Source organism: Poecilia formosa, unplaced genomic scaffold (genome assembly GCF_000485575.1).
Source record: "Poecilia formosa unplaced genomic scaffold, Poecilia_formosa-5.1.2 Scaffold1, whole genome shotgun sequence".
Classification (NCBI taxonomy): domain Eukaryota; kingdom Metazoa; phylum Chordata; class Actinopteri; order Cyprinodontiformes; family Poeciliidae; genus Poecilia; species Poecilia formosa.
In genome coordinates, this window is record NW_006799940.1 from 3,494,069 (window position 1) to 3,517,991 (window position 23,923).

Genomic DNA, 23,923 nt, shown 5'->3' on the forward strand with positions numbered 1-23,923 from the left:
TGTTGTTTTAACTTTTATTACAAAATAAATGAACTGCTCGTTGCAGCAAGAGAGGCCAGTGTAATTACATGCAAAGGAACATCTGCAGCTTTTTGTAGACAAAGAGATAAGAGATAAATAGATACATTGTCCTACAACACAAAGCAGCAAACCTTAAAAAAAAGAAGAAAAAAGAAACATTAAGCTGCGTTTTATTTTTAATATATTACATTTTTTTATACTGGCTATCAGTTTGTTGTAATAAGTAGGGGTGCGATTAGTTTGCAGAAATGTACATTTTTTCAATTTAAAAGGAACCAAAATATCATCTGCTTAAGAATGCATTCTCTAAACCAAACATGAAAGGCCATGCTTTCATCATTTCATTTGCACAGACTGTCTCTAAAATGAATGCAGCTAAAACAATTTCCATTTGTAGAAGAGGTAGCATCTTTGGGGGCACCTGCATCGATAGTTTGGCACTTGCATCGGGGCACATTTCGAAGTCGAGAACAACACATCCTGATCCTGTTTTTGTAAATCAGCGTTCAGTTAAAGCGGAATCGCTCCATTTCCCATCAGAAGAGCAGATTAATATGGTGCACATTTCTCACTAGATATTAGAGTCAACTACGTATAAAGCCACTATTTTATAAACAACTTAGTTAAAAAACAAACTTTAATTATTTAAATCAAAAAGTTCCAGCTGCATTCAGGCTCCAGGTGTGTGCTACACTCCATCATCTGGCAGTGTTCAAAACGACTTCACCGACTTTCCCAAGATCTGGATGTCATCAAATGGAAACAGCGCCAGAATCTGGAAGAAAAACAGAAATAAGTTTCAAAATAACCTCAACTGAGATTAAACACGTTTCTTTTTCTCTCCCAAAAGACATGTAGTTTTGGACAAAAAAGTAAAAACACAGAAGTACTAAATCTTCAGTACATAAAGGTGCTAAAATGTTTTAGAGTGTGTATACATTTCAGCCGCCTGTGTAATCGGCCTCTTCTCGTAATCCCAGATCCACGCGATGCTGGGATCAGATATCTGTGGGACTCTTTATTTTTCTTGACACTCTGTGTAGTTTTTATGACTCCGACTTTGTTTTCACGTTTGCTTGGAAGCTTCTCTGCAAACCAGCTCACTCATTTCTTCTGTCTTCTGTCAATTTGAAGGCTTAGAAAAGTTGTGCAATATCCAAAAAACCCAAGATGAGGTAACTTAACATGACATATAAAAACTGCTTTGATAAAGTGGCTGAGGCTTTCATATTTAAAGATAAAGAGAATTAAACTGTTGAATAAAAACAAATATGCGAACAAAAAAAGAATTAAAAAGTAACCTGGGAATTTTACAAACTGCAAGTACAAAGATCCTGGGACTTAAGAGGAATATTTTTCGTTTAGTAATAAAACATCTTGGGGCTTCAGAGTTACCATGCAAAAACTGCACCAGATTCAGAGATGTGCAGCACCCTCCACAATTTTTATTGCCACTAATAAAAAAAGAAATCTACAAATAGCTGATTTAAATACCTGTAGACATTTCCAACCAATTCTTTTCACAAAACAATGAAAAGATTTGTGATGATTTAAAGAAAGAAAAGTTCAATTGAAAAAAACAATCGGGTTACATTTATTTTATAAGAATTGATAGGACTGTCAATAAAATGATTTCCCTCCATCAAATTAAAAGGTTTAATTTAACACAACTTGTTTTTGGGTATTTTAACCACGAGATTGAATCCCCCAAAAAAGTCTTCCTGTCACCTGGTGAGTGTTTTCAGACAACTCTCTGACATATATGTTGCAAAAACGAAGCCTAAACTTTAAATTCTGGTTCCTATTACTTTTAACATTCCCAAAAACAGTCAGCACCAGCTGCTTACATCGTTGTTTCCGTCGGCCAGATCCAGCGCCGTCTCGTCTTCCATGTTTCGAAGCATTTTGTCGGCGCCGAACTGGCAGAGGAGGTCGGCGATTTGCGCGTCTTGCCTGCCTACGGCGAGGTGCAGCGGCGTGCAGCCGTTAAACATGGGAGCGTCCACGTTGGCCCCCTCCTTAAGCAGCAGCTTCACCGACGTCATGTCGTGCAGCTCGACGGCGAGGTGGAGAGCCGTTTTGCCGGCAGTTCCCTCCTGCGTGGGGTGAAATTAGCAAACCAAATCAAAACAGTTGTTAAAAACGTGAAAAGCTTCAAATGTTTTTGCTTGAAATTAAGAAGGGCGAGTCTAGAAATTACAGCTTATGTAACAGTTTTAGTTAGTTTCTGAATGTGAGACAGAGCGGCATATTGGGACGGTGATTTAAACCGAGAGGAATGTCTGTGGTAGTTCTAAGATCAACAGCCATGTTCCCTTCCATCAATAGAAAGTTAAGAGCGGCAGGCGGCCAGCCTAATCATATCTCAAATCTAATTATGTCTCCCTGAATTCTGCAGGAAGCCCTGAGCTCAGCTCGTATCACTATCAACATCGGACAGGTGCAGCAGATTTATAAACGGGAACACAAAGTACGCGAACACGCAGTAAACAAGGCAGGGGAAGCCGACAAATGGGACAAATATTATCAGGAGAATTCACAGTTTTTTATGCGGCTGTAAAAACCATTTTGTCACCCAGTTTACTGTTTATGTACAATATCTGCAAACATCAGGGAGGATTTGGTGACAGTTTCCTGCAGGTGGACGAGCACTAATTAATAATTTGTTAGTTTCAACCCAACTTCAAACACTGAATTGCAGAAAAACACCACAAGTTGCATCACAAATTCGCAGACTAACCTGGATGTTAAGATCTGCTTTTTTTTTCATCAGGAGCTTCATGATATGATGCTGCTTGTTCAGCGCTGACAGGTGAAGACAGGTAAGACCTGCAAGGAGGAAACCCACTCATTTAAAGCATTCAGTATGAAGCGTAAAACAACCATAAGTGACGACCAACAAGAAAATTAACTGGTTTTATCTTGGATTGATTACGCGTTTAAAATATTGCGTTAAAATGTTTTGAAGCTACTTCCATATTTGATCCAGTCCCCATTAAAAACACAAAACATGCAGTTTTTAGAGAAGGAGACATGATAACAGCTTTTGTCTAGGGGTTGGCATTTATCTTATTGCTTATCATGAAAATGGTAAATAAAAAAAAAACTCAGTGTGATCGTTCTGTTTCTCTGTTCCACGAGAGCATCAATAAAAAGAAAAAAAAAAGAAAAAAAAATGGAGTTACTGTGTGATACAAATCCCAATTTAAGAGAAAAACTGAATGTTTCTCAAGAACAATATTTATGTTTGTGGTGCTATGAATGCTGTGCGATGCAGGGAAAGCCATAGAGTTACCTAAAAAAATAAGTAACAAATCTTTATCTTTATCATCAACAAAACAGTACCACAAAATATCACAATAAAATTCTGAGTCCATATTGCCCATCACTACTTTTGTCTCCATTTTACACCCACAAAAGCATTTACACATTTACAGCACAAGAGTCTTACCTCTCCAGTTCTGGGTCTGTAGAACTGGTGCCAGCGAGCTCGGAGGAAGGTCTCTGGTCATTTCTGTTACACACTCTAGCTGCCCGTGCTGGCACGCCACGTGGAGCGGCGTGTTCCCGTCCTGGTCCTGCAGCTCCAGGCTGGCCCCCTTCTTCATCAGCATCGTCACCACGTGCTTCAGGTTCAGGTAGGTGGCCAGGTGCAGCGGGCTCTGAACATCACCAGCAAACAAGGATGGAGTTAAAAACACATCCTTATGTGTAATAAATCTAACACATTAGATTTATTAGAGATGCTACAAGATATTAACTTTGATCAGTGAATGCACCATAGCCAGAGGTGGGCAGAGTGGCCAAAATTTTTTACACAAGACTAGTTCTACTTCAACATATTTTTACTCAAGTAAAAGTAAAAAGTAGCTGTCTAAGAAATTACTCAAGTAAGAGAATAAAAGTATTTGGTAAAAACGCTACTCAAGTATTGAGTAACTGATCAAATCATCAATAATTTGAAATGTAAAATTTACATTTTCAGACAAAAATATTATGTTATGAGGAAATTTTGTTTTTTAAAAATCAAAATAGTTCATGTAAACAATAATTACAAAATGAAATTAGGCAAAAGAAACTGTTTTACAATTTCATTTCTTTCAAAAGAAAACTTAACACAATAGGTGATTTTTTTTTTTTAGCTAAAACAAGCTTGTTCTTTATTCAGGGAAGCTACTCACAGTGGGTAGAGCATCCAGAAATTTTACTCAAATAAGAGTAGAAATACTTCAAGACAAAATACTGAAGTAAAGGCAAAATGTGCAATGCATTAAATATAATTACACAAGTAATTATTTTTCAAAAAGTTACAAGAAAATGCAACTAGTTACTGCCCAACTCTGATCATAGCCAACAGTAAAGACACTTTTGTGGCTGCTTGAGAGAGGGAGAGAGCAAGACTTTCAGCAAATAACAGGAAGGTTAGAAGCAGTGCAGGGAATTCTGTTTAATTCTTTTGAGCTTTTATCGTATTTTAAAGCATGGTGGGTTTGGTACTGTTAGCAGTCTTTTGGGAATCTCAAAGTTTTCAGCAGTACACATATTGAGATGGCAGTAACACGCTGTTCTTTGTTTTAAAGTAATAAAACCCTGTGCAGCAACTACTCTCCCATGCATACAACATGTTCTCTGTTCCTAATAAAAAATAACTAAAGCATGAAACGGTAGAAAAAACTTTTTCCAATGCTATCCTTATATTGTTTTTTACGATATAGCGCTTAGAAAAAGTTAGGAAATCAGCATTTGTGTGGGGTGTCTCTATTTTATTTTTTTTTTCATCCACAAAGAACAAAAACAGAATATTTCCTGGTTACATCTTCTCAAATATCAAGTCTGTTGATTTCTAACAACCCAATTTAAACAACTTGAGTGTGTCTGCTACCAAGATTTCAAAAGAATGCCTTTAACCAACGACAGAGAGCAGGCCTGTACCTGTTTACACACCTCATCAAAGACAACCGCAAAAAAAAAAAAAAAAAGAAGAAGAAGCAGTTCTAGCTGAGAAAGTGAGAGTCTAGCATTCATTCCAAATCAAACAAGAATTCCTGCTGTGCAGCTTTCTGGCCCACTGAGGTTAAAGCAAATGCAGTAAATGATGAGCCTGATTCCTTTGAATTTACACAGAATTTGCAGAAAACCTTAAGTACGCATAAACTTCAAAAACAAAACCTTTTGTACGTGGCTGGATCTCTGCATGCCGACTCGAACGTAATTTTTCTCTCTTATAATGACTGTTGAGAGGAAATTATGCAACTGAGGAGTGCAGTGCAAACTGAGTCAAAGTATGAAGTGCTGACTCTTTATTTTCAAATGTTTCCAACTGACAGCCCCTGTCAGCTTGCTCCACGTTTGAGGCTCTAGATCCCACTTCCTGAAGGCCTGGAACAATTCCTCCACCCACATCCACACAAGGATACACTCCAACCAGCTCCCTGCGGTTCTATTTCTACACAAGGTAGAGGAGGGGAGTTTCCATTCGAAGTCCCTTATGAGCTAACGCTGGAGCCACCCACAGTGACGTTCCCGAGAGGGGACAGGCTACGCGTAAGGAGGAAGAAAACTTCTCTGGAAGTACACGGATATAAATATTACCTCTGCTTCTGCATTCAAGGTACTGGAAATGAGGAAGCAACACTGGGGAGAAAATTCCTAGCGGAAGCTGCCATTTGCTGATCAACCAACCTGATATAAATTGTTCTGGATGTCCAGGGCTTCTTTTGGGAACAGCTGTATCAACTCTTGAGAGATGAATATATCCTCATGGATGATGGCTAGGTGCAGGAGTCTAAAGGAGAGACACAAAGACGAACATATTTGCATTTATGTTGAAAAGAAAAATGTCACATTGAGCAATATTTCGCTGTAACATCAAGTGGGTAGACAAAAAGTCAGCACTTCAACAAAATGTTGCATCACAATTTTCCTCAGTACTCATCTCAAGAGAGTAACATTTAGTGGGCCGTATGGCAAAACTGAGTGATTGGGATGTTGTGCAACATAGAGAAAATTCTCAAGAACATCTCGCATCAGGTCGATACTGCAAAAGGAGGATAGTGATTTCAACCTGTAAGACTACGGTATGACTTTGGGAAATGTTTCCGTCAACTTGAACGGCAAAACAAAGCAAAAGCACTCTAACCTCAAGGCCTGCGTGGGAAGTTGTAGCAAACAAATGCAAGCACAAAGCAGGAAATGGAACAGCGCTTTGGTGCTTAATTTAGATCGACCGAGAACAACACAACGAGGGCCTCGCCAGAGAAACATCTCAGCATTTTCAGAGGGAGGCCTGACCTCCACGTTTTACGTGTGCAAGAGTGCAAATTCAAGAAAGCGCACACTAATTCAGAGCCACCAAAACATTGCGCTCTGAGATGAAGTGTTACCGCAGTGTGATGTCAAAGTCTGACAGTTCTCGCTTCAGACTAAATGTCAGAAGTCAGACTCCGATTCAGAGGCAGACAGAGTGGGATCAAAAGTTCCCACAGTATGTCGCTGCACAGACTTCTCATTCAGCTTTCTGCGCTGAGAGAGGCACGCAAAAATGTCAGCTTTCTCAAGTTACCCGTCAGACAACGTGGTGAGACGTAAAGAAGACACTAAACTAAAGCACTAATCCTGTTCCACAAATTGCAAAAAATATAATCAGAGAGAAAATGTTCAGAAAATTAACAATTATATGTTTATTTTACATTTAACACATGCTACTAGTGCATTTATTCCAAGTTGAATGAAAAAGTATTTTATGAAACAGTAAAAAAATATAGCTTAGTTTGTTATACAATTCAAGATATTTCTTAAAACTTTGCAAAGTGTTCAAACCTTTAATAAAGCTAATCACTCTATATGGTGCGTGTTCTAATGCACTTTGATATTCAATATTTTTCCAATAAGACCACTTTAACACATCCAGCTTTGTGTAATTGGTTACAAAACATCTTTTGAAACAAGCAAAAGTTATTTTTTTACTCTGATTTTTCTGTTTTTAAGCAGAGATGCTAAATTTTAGCTAGTACAGGCTGAGGTTTATTTACTTTTGTCTTGAAGTGAATTACAATAATCTAACAAATACTATTAAAAATATATATTTTTTTTGAGATTATTATGGAAAGTTGCTGGATAATTTTGGGGAAAATACACGAATGTGAAAGCAAAACTCTGAAAACAAATTAAAAGTTACCCTGGAAAATTAAATGTTTCCAAACCTGTTCTTGCACATTTGCAATAAAACATTAATGCTGACAGATAAATTTGAGATTATCTGGAAGCACCTTTGAATGAACAGACTCATTCAAATGTTTGCAGACAAGTCAATGTGTCTCAAATAGAGCCCTATTAGCAAATTGGCATGAAAGGGACTTCCTGGTTTGGGTAAGTCTTGAATGAATAAGACCTTAAAGAATCCCACAGCGGAAAACTAGAGTTTGCATGCTTCTCCATCAGTGTAAATAGCCCAGTGTGGTGCGATTCAGGTGTTTTTCGCTGTTCCCAGCAGGTATCTATAGTTAGGGTGCGAGAATGAAACCATATGGCTCTGGCAATCAGCAAACGGAAATCAAAAGAGGTCAGAGACACAACAACAGTTTCCGCAATTCTGCGACTGCATCACTCACTGGGCTGCATTGGTTGCAGGACTCTTTTGACAAAGTCTGTCATTTGTAGTCGAAACACACCTGAGTGGCAAAGGTGACACCGGATGAGTGGTTCACACATTAGAAGGTCTACTGAGGCTATATATGGAGGTTGAGGTGTCTAGATTTGGTGCAAAAGAGGTGAGGTTTCACCAAGTCAAACTGAGAACTTAAAAAAAACGCTGCTCTGTCGAAATTTATTTTTTCTTTCTTTAAAGAAAAATGCTCTGGTTAAAAATACACAAAAAGAAAGTTAAAATGTGATTTATGAGGGGGAAAAAAAAATCACATGCATATAGATACTGTCCTGTCCTGTCAAACAAGTTTTCTCTAATCTAAAGCAAGATTTCAGCGACCTCTGCAACATGTGCTCTGTCTGTGATGCAGGGGAAGTCCAGGCCTATCTGTTTCACTTCTGTTTTCTGACTGACGCCTCCCAGCAGACTGTCCACATTCATGACATGGACAAAGTTCAATAAAAGCCTCCATGTTAACACTTTGAAATCCCCTTCAGCACCAGTTATCATGGGAAAACCAAGCCTTTAGATTCACAGTAATGAAAGAAATGCCACTTGCCCTTATATGGGTGTTTCAGGTTCTCAGATGAAATAAAAGCATCTACTCTGATATTCTAGTTTTATAGGGACTTTTTCCTCCAGCAAAAAAAAAAAATGCAAATTAGAATAAATTAGTTCTAAGTGAAAAAAAAATGTAAGAAGTCAGTGACTGTTTTTTTTTAACATAAGAAAATATTTGCAATGCATAGTCAAAACTGCATTTCTCAAGATATAAAGAGTGATTTTACTATTAGTAACTGGCTTATTTTAGATAAATACATTCTAATTTGACAATTTTAAGAGTACTTCTACCGAAAGTGGAGATATTGATTGTAAAAGGAAAGAAAACCTACGTGTCTCCATCTTCTGTAATAGTTGTGAGTAAATTCTCTTGTTTAGAAAGTTCAGGCATCTTTGCTTGCACATCCTCGGCGCTGGAGATAGTGCAACCCTCTACGATGTCCGACAGGCTCTCCACCGTGATAGATGAGGACGTGTAGGCTGAGTCCAGGCGCTCCTCCCCGGTGGAAAACTTGTCCCTCGGCCCGATGGAATCGCTGGTCGGTTCCCGGGGCTCCTCTGAAGTTACTATGGAGATATAAGACTCAATGCCCGAGTCCATGCGGATGTCCTCTTGCAGGTCCTCTTTGCCACAACCGTCGCTCGACATGGTGAACGCTGGTGGCCTCCCTGGGTTTCCCCCGCTACAGCCGCCTTCCTTCCCGGATGATTTACAGTTTTCTAGCGGGTGTTGTAGCCGCTGGCTGCTCGGTGGTGAAACCCTGACAGGCTACCTCCGCTCCTTTATAAGAACAGAGAAACGAGCCGCTAAGTCTCATTCCACTAACCGATATAAAGTACTTCCCCTTGCAGTAACAAACCCTCAAAACTAAGAGATTGTTTGCTTTTGTAAAATAAAAATAAAAAGTATTAAACCATGACACGTTACTCCTAACGCGACGAAAACGGGTTTAAAAAAAAACAAAACACACACACAAGCGAAGAGTGGTGAAACGGCTCTGTTGCCGACTAGATATCCGGTAACAGCGTGAGCTCGAGGCGGAGAGCATATGAGCAATGAAAGGCGAGGATTGGAAGAGCTGTTTTTGTCAACCGGGGGAATCCCCAGTGCGCGTGCGGCAATAAACACTCCGTCTAACACTCGCGCGCGTGCGCACACAGCTACAACAAGCAGGCGCGCGCGCACGGAAAAGAAAGCAGCAGCCAACGTTCTCAAGGCGGAAATGCAAACGAATTTCAAAATTAAAGCTGGGAGAGTTGAAGCTTTCAACTATGAAGGGTATCAAGTAACAGGTGTTTTCAGTAGCAGTTCAGTCTACTTCCTGTCTGCCGCTCTAGAGATCATATAGAATAAAACAATAACGAGACACAGCTACTAAACAAGCAACAGGGAAATGTGACTTTTGTTTTCAATCAATTCAAGAGACAGTGGGACCATGTTTTATTGTTCTGAGAGACAGGGACTTGTACAAATTGCAACAAATTCCAACAAATTTCAGCTGGACATACAAGAGGTTTTAGATCAGATCTCTAACTTGGAATGTTATTCTTTTTTTGTTGAGGTAAATTAGCCTAATATAGTTTGTTTTTGTGTTATAGTTTATAAATACAGCTGACCCCCATCTATTTGCATATTTACTTGTAGAGCTTAACCAGTGGCCTCTCAGAAAATTTTTAGAGTGATGGATCACTACTGACTCGTGTATTTTCACAAATTGTTTTGTGCAAACTAAAATATTTTAAACAAAATGCAAATTGTAAAGGTAGGAGCAATGCTACTTGACACACTATTGGCTGGCATTTGCAAAGTAACCAATTCAGGAGCCCTTCTTATTTTTGATCAGCTGTAGCTGATGGACAAGAGTGGCACGAAGGAAGACTGTACATAATAATTCCATTGGTGCACTGTGCACAATAATGTACATTGAAGCATATTTGATGTTTAAAACAGGCAGTTATACACATTTTGATATTTTCTTTTTTTACATCTCAAATAGGCCTATTTGCAGATTTTAACATATGTAGCAATTTAGTATCTTGATTCAGATGGGCATAGGTAAAGGTTTCGCTCAAACACCTAAGCTAAAAGAAGAAAAAGTGTCACAGGATAACTAAGTCTCACCCAACGTGGGCAGTGTGGTTGACAGCAAACACATCGTGATAGTTCTATTCTGAGCAGCAAACAGGGGGCACCGACTCAGTGCATGGGTGCATCTACTCTCCATTGATAGCATGTGTATAAAAGCATTAGAAAAATGTGTTTAGGTAAATAAAATGATAGTTTTAGCATTCTGTTTCCAAAGCCTGCCTCGGCGCTGCCTATAATTCATATCATGAACTGAACCTGCATGATATGAAAGGATGCCATGATCACTAAAGGGCAGTCTTTTGTTGTTTGTTTACTGTAGAGCTATAATTTGTAAGCTGGAATATGCGACTATTTGCTGGTACTGACACTGGAAGGGCACATTTTCTCAGGAGAAAACCAGTTTGCTTTTGCTGTTTAATTCTGGTGGCCAAGTCAGGCGCCACCACCTCTGGTATTCAAATGTTTTAACAAAAGTTACTAAACAGAGTAATACACCTCCCAGTGGAGGAACATCTAAAATCATATTCTTAAAATGTGGCAAAGAGTGTAAGAAATATCCTCAATAAGGCTGCAGGAAAGACAAATAATGTGAAAACACACTCGCATTTACTCCATGAAAATTGCTGACCAAACTCCTAGTGATGTTCCGGTTTAGACTAAATAAATGTAATTCCTGAAGCTCAGTTTTGATGCAGTGTAATTATAACACATCTTTATGGAAATGTGTTTTATTTTTAAAAGCAGAAAACAGGAAGTAGCTCTTTGGCTGTCACTGGTTGCTGCAAAGCCACAGATACACTTTCCATTAGAGGCAAAGTTGCTTTCTACAAACAAGCAAAAACTGAGCATTTCAATGTAAAACTGAGCATTTCAATATAAATATCACCATGTTGTATTGGACAAATTTGCAAATCAACAATGTGGTAATTTTGCCATGAACTTGTTAATTTAACTGGATCGTGTAGTGAAATGTACATCATGTTTCTGTGCAAATTTGCATGGAGGAACTAATAAATGTTTCATGTCAGAGCACTGTGATATTTGACACCACAAACACTAAGCGAATTGTAGCCTATCTCATTTTGCTCTTTTCCTTTTTGCTGCTGTGGCTCGACCTTTAGAGGGCCCACTTCCACAGCTGCTGCTCTGCTCTCAGAGGACCAGATTAACCATAAATGCAGTCCATAAAACAATCTGACTGCCGGAAAATGCTAGAGGAACATTTTTATTACTCAGGAGCTGCCAACTACTTTCATGTCATCCACTGTCATGTTTACTTGCTCCACCTTGTGTCAGCCGTCCGGTCCAATGTCCAAACTGTGGGTGTTGCGAAAGAAACGGGGTTGTGTGCCGTGGATGACTGTGGTGAAAGGATTTTTATGTAAACAGAAGGAAGAAAATATTTTTTTCATATGTGCTTAATCTCCTTGTTGTCATCGTTTTTCCTCCTTCTCACACGGCAAAAACAGATTATGGTGTCTTTATTGTCACGGTGTTACATAAAACCAACAGAAATATGATTTTTTTTCAGCTCAAGCTGCAGTGGTTTTATATGGATAATTCAGTTTTTTGTGTAAGCTGTAAAGAATGGGGAGATAATACTAGTTGGCAATGTTTTTAATCAAAGTACATAAAGATTTTTTTTTTAGAATAAGAGTCAAAGTAGTTCAGAGAAACAGATTTTTTTTTCTGGCATGTTTTATGTGAAGTGTACAAAAACTAAAATAAATGTGGCTAAAACTGTTGTCATTTCAGGAGTATAAAATACTATGTTTATAAAAAATAGAGAAAAAAGTGTTTGTTTTTTTTCTCCCCCATACTGTTGCAATAAATGCAACCGTTCTTTAATTTTGATGTAAGCAGCATTCTCACAGTGAAAGTGCTGGATTATCAACAAATCTAACGTGGACATTTTGTGTATACCATGTTACTGTATATGTTTAGCAAAAAATAAAATTTTAATTTGCATTACAACATCACCAGCCAATAATGAAATAATGAAATAATTTGCCGCTTCTAATTTATTTTTGGGATTTTCACTCCCTGTTTACGTTATTTGTGCTTGTTTTCTATTAGATTTCTCAGCCTCCTCCTAGTAGAAACAGAGAGACTCATACAGCAAAGCTTGTGTTTTTGCCCAGTGGAACATCAACATGTGGCAGGAGGTGAGTATAATCAAACCCACAGCTTTTGGATTACAAAACAACTACTCTACGCCGCAGTCAACCACATGTTATGTTAAGTTTCATTCTCGGTTTTTCAGCATTTTCCAGCAATGAGAACACCAGTTTGCGTCAATTATCATTTATAATTGACGCAATTATAAATGACTCTGCATTTTTAACACCATCCTGAAGATTTAAGATTGTTCAACTGCTGTTGTAGATACATTTTAGCTTTAACTTTTATTTTATTTACAAAAAGGTAATGAATTGTTGTTGCCAGTAAGCAACTTTTGTGACTACAATTTAGATTGTAGATGTTGGATAAGAATTTTTTTATTTTTTTATTTTTTTTATGGTTTTGAATGCATTACTTGTAAAACTTTTCATGTCAGGTACTGTTTAATAACCTCTTGCAACTCATTTGCAAACGTATTAATTCAGAATCTTTGTAGAAATCTGTCAAGAGTTGCTGTATTTCTCTTCCTCTTGTGACGTCATCAACTAAAATATGCAAAAGAAAATATGTGATTTATTTCTTTCAGTGCACTTTTTAAAACAGTGTAACTAGTGATCCTGCTGGAGAAGTCAACATGTCATAACCCAGCTTTGTGTGTTTTTGTCAGTGCACATTTTGTTAGTGCAAAAAAAAAAAATAAAATAAATAAATAAATAAAAATACACTACTGGGTTTAATCTTTAAGCCTACAAGGTTGTTATCTCTACCTCTCAGCCAGTGCGTGTCTTCGGTGGTGTGCAGAGAGAGGGTGGTTCCCTGTGCAGCAGCGCCTCTCCGCGCTCCTTCGTGTATTATTTACGTTGTGCTGTCGGGCTGGCTGCTCACACGTGTCCCACCGTCTCGCCTCTTTGTCCTGCATCACACTTTCACTGTGGCTTCACCGTCAGCAACGGAGAGAAGCTGACTGCATGCCGCGTTTGCCCTTTCCTCGCACTGTTTTTCCTGCAGCGGACTGCTCAGCCTTTTGATTGGGCTCCTTTTCAATAAAGCGGAACGCGTCCCATCTGAAAGAAGGAAAGAAAGAAGGAAAAACAGAGGCAGGGGATGCGGCATCTCCCCAGCCCTTGTCCTCTGGTTCCGGACGGACTGGGACGGGTTAGATGACGTGCGGAGGGGGTTCTCCGGGTATTTATGTGTCGCCCTGCGTTGGAAAAGACCCATCCCACCGGGAGATCCATGCTCCGGCTTTTGTGTCGCTGTCATCATGTCCCCAGCATCGGCTCCAGAGGCCAGTGAGAGCAGCACAACCACGGTCCAAGAGGAGGCAGCGGCCAGTCCCAGAGAGGAGGTAAGAAGCTGTTCGCAGCGTTTAGATCACTCCAGATCAATGGGAGGAATAAATGAATACAGCCTTTAATCGGTTTGACTGATTTCGTTAATAGGCTACCATGATAGGTCTCTGCAGGCTAATGAAAACAACCTGATTAGGGTTTAATTGGAGTCAGTGACTGTACAAAGGACATTGCTGTGCATCTTTCAAAATGAGCCTCATTGGGGATCCTGAAGTGGATCCCAACAGGCAATCAAAGGTGTGAAAAGAAGGAAAACAAAGAAAGGGCCACACAAGAGCAAAATATACTCTGGCAGGGAAATATTTGATTTCTTCACTATAAAAACACGCAATTACACACGTTTGCATGTAATTAAACTTGTCATTGATGAGTTGGCTGCTGCACTTTTTATAAGGTATAATATCACGTCTTTCTTGCAGACTGCTGGATAAGTTACACATCCATTACACAAGAGGCTTTTTATGTAACCTAGCTGTTCTTATTATGTCAAGAAAAAGTATCTCTGAGTGTGTGAGACATTTATTTAAAGGCACAATGAAGGGTTTTTTTTTCCACTCAAGAAGACTGCTGGACTGATTTGAACTGAGCACATAAGGTATCATCTCAAACTGTGGAGGCTTTTGAAGAGTATACTGTAAGCTGGTGAGATACACAAGAAAATTAAAAATGTAAGTTTTCCATCTATGTATGTTTTCTTTATATTTGATTGTAGAATGAATCCAAGGGCTAATCAATGACCAAAAAAATGGACAATCCTTAAAAAAAGGAGATTCATGTATTATTACAAATATTATTATAATATTTAGAGAAGCCGGTTACTCACAGGATGTTGCAGATTAATAGAAAGTTTAGTGGAAGGAAAAAGTGTAGTTACCAAAAAAAAAGTTGCAACAGCTAACACACACTGAAGTATCCAGCACATGGAATACCAGTGTTGGATTTATTGTGTTAATCTACTTCTGAACCAGATATGACATATAAAAGCCAATTTTAGCATTTTAGTTGGAAATCAAGGTCCCAGAGTCTGGAGGCAGAGTGGAGAGAAACGTAACCCAAGGTGCTTGAAATCAAGTGTGAAGTTTCCTTTCATTGATTGTTGAAGAATCCATGTCATCTGCTGCTGTTGGTCCCTCTGCGTTTTACCAAACCCAGAGTCAGCGCAGAAGTCTACTTGGACATTTTAGAACAGTTCACACGTCCCTCCGCTGAAAAGTGTTAAAGAGACGGTGGTTTGTTTTTCCAGCAGGTCTTGACACCTGCCCACACTAAATAATGATTTTTATCACCGTGACTGATTAACCAACCAACCAACCTGAGACAGACCTCACAGTGAATCTATTTTTGAACTGGATTTTGGAAATAAACACATTGTTGATGATATTCTGAGTCGTCCAGACACTTGAATGAAATGCATGGACAGAAAACCAGTATGACGTAAATGTTGATCAGGAGGGCAAATGCTTCTGAAATCTGTAGTGAGTTCAACCCGTTTAATTCTTTGAGGCATTCTTGTGTAGCAGTTTGGTGTTATTTACTAAATGCAGGGATTTTCCTTTATTATTGTAACAGAAATGTCTGCCTTACAGTGTTTATAGTGCTGAGTCACTTCCTTTCCTTCGCCGCTATCGGCTCTAATGACCAGCTCTTTCATGTTTTCAGGCTGTGGATATTTAATTGGCATCTCATTTGTTGCAACTAAAATTTCTGTGTAATGTTCCTTTTACATCAAGCCTGATCAGTTTCACTTAGAAAACAATCTTTTACTGCACACAAGTGCATTTATTTCCAAATTTCTTACACTCCCGAATAAAGTACACATAAACATCATTGCCTGTGGTGTTTGAACAGAGCTTGTAAAATGTAACATGAGCCTAAAAGTATGTCATGTTGTATTGATTATTGTGAGTGGAGTAAGAGCAGGGTTCTGTTGAGTAAATAGTCTTCCTGCAACTGGTTTTTCTCAGTAGGGAGTTTCACTGTTTATCCCCTTCACCCTGCGGGATGTTGCCTTATAGGTTGGCAAGACACTTGGGGATCATGTGACCAGGGTGGGGAGGAAACATCTATTATTTATGTTTGTCTGTCACTCAGAGAGCACAGAACCAATATGTCGGATTCATTATGAAACTAATGCATAAAACATGGAGAGTGCAAAAGTATTAGTCACAATCTGATTTAACAAGTCCAACGTAAATTATTTTGCTAGCGTCTGTCCTTCCTGAGGCTTTTGAATCTCAGTAGCTCTTTAGATTAGCTGTTAATGCTGCCGTTGGGACCCGCTTTTCTCTGGGGTGATAAATGATGCCATCGGCTTCATGCTGCAGGAGTCAAATAAATGTTTGGCTTTATAGTTGAGCCCTAATATTGGCACTGCTGGCTAACTAACTATTTCTCTGCATTGTAAGAACAGTTATTACGTACTTTACTGCAGTAACTTAATCTCAAAGTAAAGAATAAATAAAAACCCAGTCTTTCTCCTTGAAAGTTATTTTACAAAATCACATGTGCCTTGAAGAATTCATGTAAAATACATGTAGGTGAAACCTTTTTAACATTTATTATATTTATATCTGAATAGCTTTTTCTGCAGTATAGGTCTGAGGTGAAATAACAGATGAAGATATCCTGTTAGTGAATAACCTGCAGCGCTACTTTTCTTTCAATCTTGTAAAATCCACATTATAATGGACTATTTAAAACATAAAGACGTTTTAAATTAAAATCTGAGCGTCTAAAGGAAAATTTAAAATGGATTCCTTTAGGCGTTTTAGCTGGTTAATAATCTAAAACTTTTATAGGCAAATCAACCCAGAATTGGATGAAAATGAACACATTCAGCTTTCTGTCTTAGTTATTTCAGTCCTCATACCTAAATCCCAAGACTACAATAGAGCTATTCAGCAGCAAACACTCAAGGTGGATTTGGCATACAACATATAATAAATATTTATATTTTTTTCACTTTAATAAAAAGACTGCTATAACAAAAATATTAATCTAGATATTATTTTGAGTGTTTTTGGACACTGTTCCCATCATCTAAAATGGCCAGATTTCAACCAGTCAACCCATCGCAGATCAAAGCAGGCTTATATGAGACACGGTTCATGCTAAAATAACAAAAACAAAACAATATTGTTCTGGTTTTGCTGTTTTTATGGTAATTTTCACCAAGACCTACAGAAAAACCTGCACAACTGCAGTAGTTGCTTTGATTGTTGTGACATAAATCTTACTTTTGTGTAGGCAAGGACTGGTAAGAGATTATTACTGTATTATAACCTTTAATAAAAGTGGTTTCACTGCATGATAGTGTTTACAAAGATATTTAAATTAAACATGATCTAATTTCTTTTATTAAAAAAAGAAAAACAAGCGGTTATTTCTGCTGCAACTCACAAAACAACTGATTATTACAGTCATATATTTTTTTTTATTTATGTATTGCTATTTTGTTAGTATGCAAAAACATAGAAAAACACAGTTTACTTCACATATGTCTGCTAATAGCTTCCAAATTAAAGCTTTGCTAATGCATGACATCCCTGCAACATGTTGCTGCACTGCCATGTTTTTTTTTTAGCAAAATGTGAGACAGTATCTCAGTTGATTGGACCAGAACAAATGGATAAAAATGCTGAGCAGTGAAGGACAAACTTGGACGCCTACTCTTTTACCAAATGTATGTAAACTGATAGAAGTGACAGCTGCTGATAATAAGATTTTAGACTTGTCAGAAGTGTTTCCATTGCCAATGTGTGAATCAGGTAATTGTTTCTTGGCTTGCACAGTTCAAAACATCAGGCAGGTTGATACAACTCATGCATAAACTATGCAAAAGCACTTATGAAGCAGAGAATTTGTATAAATATTTTAGTTGCATGAGCCCCTACCTTTAACTTTTGTATTTACATGTTAGTTCATGTCAAGTCTTGTTATATTTGTTGTATTTATAAAAAAACAAAAACAAAGAAAAATCAAGTTTTGTACAATCTTGATGTTTCTACTGCTTTTATAAACTGACCAAGTGCTTAAAAAACCACACAGCTTTTTGCTATTTTTTTTTTTTTAGCAGTAAGTCAATGTTTTTTGGTGTCTGGGAAATGAGCCATTTCAAAAACTTCCAGAATGTACCTTTACAAATCAGCAGGCACCCAACACCTAGCAACCTCAGAGAAACCCAGTGCGTTATCTAGCAACCCCAGCAAAGCCCAGCCGGTCACCTAGCAACCCAGGTGGAGGTCCAGGACGTTTGGCCAGCTGATTTTACAGCTGTATGCGTTGTACAAAGGCTGCTATAAAAGAAAAACAAGTGGTTTGTTCACTTACCATCTAGAAACCACTTGCTGCTGCTCTACTTCTGCTTTTCATACAGATGTGTATAATTGCGCATCTGTTTGCAGCCACTTTCAAATTGAGCTGGTGGGCGTGGCCCGCAGCAGCTTATTTGGATTTAAAGTGACAAGAGGCTCTAAAACAACTCATTCTGAAAGGGGCTCAAAATGGAGTGCAAGAAATGTAATGAACATGTTTTGTGTAGACCGCAGACCTACCCTAACCTCTTTAAGGAAGCATAACAGGTCATTTTTACTATTACTGCTGACTTCTGTTTGCCCTTCTTTTCTTGCAGCAGCATCCTCAGAAACAGTCTCTGACCAAGTCTTTGTGCCAGGAGTCTCACTGGAAATGCCTTCTGCTGTCCCTGTTGATGCATGGCTGCGTAGGAGTGATAGCCTGGTGCCAGGTGACCAAGGTCACGCGTCTCTCCTTCGACAGCGCTTACAAGGGGAAGTCCATGATGTATCACGACAGTCCCTGCTCCAATGGTTACATCTACATCCCCCTGGCTTTCCTGGTCATGCTCTATGTGGTCTACCTTGTAGAGTGCTGGCATTGCTACGCCCGGAACGACCTGCTGTACAAGGTGGATGTGGACAGTGTGGCCGAGCGCATACAACGAATGCAGCAGGCCACGCCCTGCATCTGGTGGAAGGCCATCAGCTACCACTATGTCAGGAGGACACGACAGGTGACGCGCTACCGCAATGGAGACGCATACACCACCACGCAGGTTTACCACGAGAGAGTGAACACGCATGTGGCTGAGACAGAGTTTGACTTTGGGAACTGTGGCGTTAAGGATATCTCGAAGCAGCTGCTAGGTTTGGAGGGATTCCCAATTAGCAGGCTGAGGTTCACGAAGTGCTTTAGCTTTGCCAACGTGGAGTCAGAAAACACCTACCTGACACAGCGGGCTCGCTTCTTTACAGAAAACGAGGGCCTGGATGATTACATGGAGGCCCGTGAGGGGATGCACTTAAAGAATGTGGACTTTAAGGAGCACATGATTGCCTTTTCTGACCTGAACCATCCTCCCTGGTATGCTTCCAACTCTGCTTTCTGGGTGGCAGCTGCGTTCACTCTCTCTTGGCCATTGCGGGTGCTGACGGAGTACCGCACAGCCTGCGTGCATTACCACGTGGAGAAGCTGTTCGGCTTTGACTATGTGCCAGCAACGCCATCCGAGGAGCGTCCGTATTGCCAACACATCCCACGGGTCAACACCATCGACAGCACGGAGCTAGAGTGGCACATTCGCTCCAACCAGCAGCTAGTGCCCAGCTACTCGGAGGCAGTCCTGATGGATCTAGCCCAGCTTTCTGGGAGCTGCAACAGCTACTCCACAAGTGGGCGGTACGGCAGCTACAGGCAGAATTGTGAACGCTGCCACCGCGCCATCAGCAGCTCCTCCATCTTCTCCCGCAGCGCCCTGAGCATTTGCAACACAGCGAGCCCCCGCATCCCCTTCAGCGCCAGCCGCTTCTCTCTGGGCCGGCTGTATGGGTCCAGGCGGAGCTGCCTGTGGAGGAGCAGCGGGAGCCTGAATGAGCAGTCCTGTCCCACCGAGAGCACTCGCTGTCTGTCAGGTCAGCAGACTAATGAGGAGAACCCTCCGGCCTATCAGGACGCTCTGTGCTTTCCTGTGCTCATTGTGCATCGCAACGAAGGATGCCTCAGTCACGACCATCGCTCTTTGCACAGGAATGGCTCCTGTGTGGAGACGTCCCTTTGACCCACAGCTAGCCCAATGTGATGACACAAACTGAGGCTGAGAAACATCTTTAGCCCTGGCTTGTGAGGGTGTGTACATTTACAATGCTTTGTGAGTATTTAGGTACTTACGCTTTTTCACATTTTGGACACATTATGAAAAAAACGTTGTGGAGAATTTTAATGTAGGATTAGGTCCCAAACTTTGAGCGTCACATAAAGCACTCTTCAATTCATCATAAGAGTAGTAAATGTACATCCAAAACTGAATGAAAATGTATTAAATCCCATTGAGAAACTTTGGCAAGACTAGAAGATTTATGTTCGCCAACACTAACTATTCAGTCTGACTGTGAATGAGCAAAAATGTCAGTCGCTAAGTTTGCAAAGCTGGCAGAGAGGTATTCCCAAATGACTTAGCTGTAGTTATAGCATTCACTTAGGAGGACTGGGTCCTTGCACACCACACTTTTCATACTTTATTTGTAGAAAAAAAATTCAAACAATTTATCATTTTCCTTCCACTTCAAAATTATGCACCAATTTGTCTTGGTCTACAGCAAAAAATCCCAATAAAAACACTGAAGTTTGCAGTTTGCAATGTAAAAAAAAAAAAGTGAAGCGTTCAAGTGATATGAATACCTCCTCAGCAGTCTGTATGTCTTTACCATAACATCCACCTACAGGTTGTAACAAGATTTGTTCAGACCTTTACAAATAATGATTCTGATAAGTTTGGCACAGATAACCATTTCAAACCAAGCAGTTCTCAGCTGTCTATCAAGGGACTACCAACTTGGAAATACCAAGAGAAGTCACACCCTACTTTGAAATGTCACATTGGTGAATGAGTGTCTTGGTAACGTTTCTTCAATTCTGACAAATTAGGAGTTTGATAAGAAGTGAAAAATTTGCAATATGTTACTGATGCGCAAGTGAAACAACAAACACACTGAGATATTAATAGAGACATACACATTGCATGAGTCATGTGACTCACGAGGGAAAATACAGACATGAATGAGACTCAGCAGTTTCCTCATAAAAGTACCTCTGATGAACTCATCAGTCAAGCCTACATAGAAAATCAAAATAAAAGTATGTAGGAAACTCAAATCATGGACATATTCATTCAAGGTCAGCACAGAAATAAAAAAACATTAAAGTGTCTGGTAGAGATAAAGCATCTAGTGAACGGAAATCAGCATGTTTGCAATGACATTATACTCCCTTCCATGCCAAATATAGAACAGGAGGAAGATGAATAATTTAGTGGATGAAGGACATGAGAACTCTAAACAGAATCAACATTTCAAACTGTGTCTTTCTTTATTTCACATTTGACAGTCCCACTCAGGCTACCTCTTCGTTTAAGTGCCTAACATCAACCATTTCCGAGAAACATCCACTTTCACAATCTGAACCATCTCATCTCAGCCTCTTCCCAATAAAACTACAGAAGAACCGCATGTGGTATGTCACGGAGACGTCGGTCTTCTGATGTCATCGCCGTTGAAAATGGCATCCTCCTACAAGTCGAGTCAAACGCTCTTTCTGGTGTTTTTCATAAGACAATAAATAAATCAAAAATGACTTTCAAGATAATGTAACGCAGATATTGCTTTGCCAGCTCTGCGTTGCTGCTGATGCACATCAGAGAGGCATCCAGAAAGCTTGTCATGTAACTGTATAAACAGGCCTGGACTTGACACTGTTAGTAACACATTCAATAAGATGACAGGATTACCCGAAAACAAGACTTAGAAGTACTTCCTTTTATCCCTAAAGTATAACCAGAACATATAGGATATAGCATAGACGTAGATAAGTGCAAACTAAGAGCACAGGTCTCTAATGTGAAGATTTCCTTCCTAAATGTAACATATAATGAATAAGATAGCATTTGCTAAAGGTTTTCATCGACATTGAGTGTAAAGGGTTTTGTAGTTTGCCTCGTTTATCCTTCTTCGGTAGCTGTGAGTTGTAATGCACAAAAATAGTAAAATATCAAAAGGATATTTTTAGTTTGTCAACAACTTTGGATACCAAGGGGGTTCTTATTCATTTAAATCAGTTTGCTATCAGTGACACTGTCCTTCTCATCACGTACTAATCCATGAACGGTATTTGTCTGCGCTCAATCTGTCACTGACTGTATTCCACTTGGGGTGTTATGTTTGGAACTAGCTTAATAGCAATACCTAAAATACATTAAAAATAAGAACTGAGGGTGGATTAAAGATTCTGTCAAACCTCAAATGTATTAATAGCACATATGCAAGTCCCGCCAACCTCAGGATAGTGTGAGACAATGAGTTTGCTTGCAACAACATTCCTGCTGTCATTTCTTTCTCTTTTCCTTGTGAGGCGAGTGAGTCGCTGGTATGCAGAAGTTGCGTTTTTCTAGTTCCAAGTTGGACGAATCAAATCAAACATCCCCTGAAGTCTAAATTGAAACTCCATAAGTCAAAGGTAGGCCTTTCAATAGCCAATATGACTGTCATATACATAACAACATTGTGGCTAACAGAGAGACTGTACAGACTTTGTGAACTTTCTTATTTAGCTCTAGGACATTTAAAAGGGAAAGAAATACATTTTTATTGGCTTAAATAACAGCTAGTTGTTAGCATTTAATGTAATTAGGGTATATTTTTATAGGAGCAATCATTGGGAATGTAAAACCTAAATATCCCACATTTAAAGGGTCACAGCATGCCATCTATGTAATTGTTCCAAGTTGCCACCTTCAGGTAATGCAAAATAAAAATATCTGATGCAGATTAATCTTATTTTAATTTCCAACAGAAATGTCTGAGTGGTGAAGGGTTGGGTCATGTCTCAGCATGAATTAGGCTAAAACCAATTAAATTTGATGACCACTACAGAAATCATCCAATCCCATTCTCTAAATTATTATCAGTCAGCAAACCGTCATGGTCTCAATGTCTGATTATGGTCATTTGTAAAATAAACAAATAAATAAATAAATGAATAAATAAATGAATAAATAAATACATAAATATTTGAGGAGATTTGTTTACGGGTGCAATGTTTACATTAAATGTGACAGAAAAAAAAACTGCTTGGCGTATAAGCCAGCCTGAAAGCCCAATAGCTTTCCTGTGTTAGAATAAAAGATTTTGTCATGCAAAGCACTAAACCCTTTATTGTGTCTGGCAAGCATATTAGTTTGTAGCAATAGATTGTACTGTTTCTGTCCAGAATGCTTTGGGGCTCATCTTTTTATATCTGTATAAATTTGTGTATGTAGGGCAGAGAGGCTTTGTACTGTAAATAAGATAGAGCTGAGAATAATGACTGTTCTTGTAGCTGAATGTTTCTCTCACACACAGAAACATTGAGGCCATAGCAGCAGGAAAAGCTTTGACATCCAGGTGTTTAATGGTGACAAGCTATTCTATCCTTAATGCAACACAGCTGATACCAACTTCATGTGAACTTTAATTAATCTTCTGAGTAGTTTTTGTTCCTCTTAGCCACACTTATGAATCACTTGAATGCACTCTTTTAGCTACGTAAGCTGCCATGTTTGAAACGGCGGCAGAGGATGGTGCATTCACACTTGAACACATACAGCACAGTCTTTTTGTCTAAGAGTCACTGAGGTTATATATTTTTTTTACCTTTGATTTTGTTTGTTTTTTGCAAGGTTAATATGATTTATGTTTATTTATTGTCATGAATCGCACTACTTGCTTTACTACCTGTTGAAAATGTTGAGTGAAAACGTTTTTGTGTATTTCAGTATCACCACAAAGCTGCCTTGCTGTTACATGAGGACTAAATACCAAATATCTGTTCAAAACTGGATAAAAATGTCAATAAATGAAAATGCTCACTAAATCTATTTTGTTTTTATCTGTATTGTGACGAGGAGAGGGTGACTCGATATTATTTCATAACACCTTTGTTATTATCCTTCCCCTCAAGTCTGACAAAGACGCCACATCATGATTCTGCCACCACCATGTTTCACTGCAGGGATGCTCTACAGAGTTAGTTTTCAGTTTTTTTGTAGATGGACATATTTTTGTAGCTTTGCATATATATATATATATA

General features: G+C 39.1%; 2 protein-coding genes across 4 annotated transcripts in view; one reads left to right on the forward strand and one right to left on the reverse strand.

Moving 5' to 3' along the window:
- On the reverse strand, nucleotides 1-9,404 carry nfkbie (nuclear factor of kappa light polypeptide gene enhancer in B-cells inhibitor, epsilon). Its single transcript, XM_007545579.2, has 6 exons — nucleotides 8,560-9,404; nucleotides 5,704-5,806; nucleotides 3,473-3,683; nucleotides 2,762-2,850; nucleotides 1,869-2,117; nucleotides 1-796 (listed from the first exon to the last, which is right to left on the reverse strand). The coding sequence occupies exons 1-6, from the start codon at nucleotides 8,874-8,876 to the stop codon at nucleotides 734-736; spliced, it is 1,032 nt and encodes a 343-aa protein (XP_007545641.1). The 5' UTR covers nucleotides 8,877-9,404; the 3' UTR covers nucleotides 1-733.
- A 3,805-nt stretch (nucleotides 9,405-13,209) lies between these two features.
- tmem151ba (transmembrane protein 151Ba) overlaps nucleotides 13,210-23,923 on the forward strand; it is a 17,271-nt gene continuing 6,557 nt past the window's right edge. The window contains exons 1-2 of one of the 3 annotated variants that reach the window (XR_001661432.1): nucleotides 13,210-13,785; nucleotides 18,420-19,930. Coding sequence is in view for 2 of the 3 variants with exons in the window: in XM_007545591.2 (XP_007545653.1) it covers nucleotides 13,702-13,785; nucleotides 18,420-19,862 (1,527 nt within the window). In the remaining variant the exon portion in view is untranslated. Of the gene's footprint in view, nucleotides 13,786-18,419; nucleotides 20,414-23,923 lie in introns of those variants that run through there. The other 2 variants (XM_007545591.2, XM_016668592.1) reach the window with 2 other exon arrangements.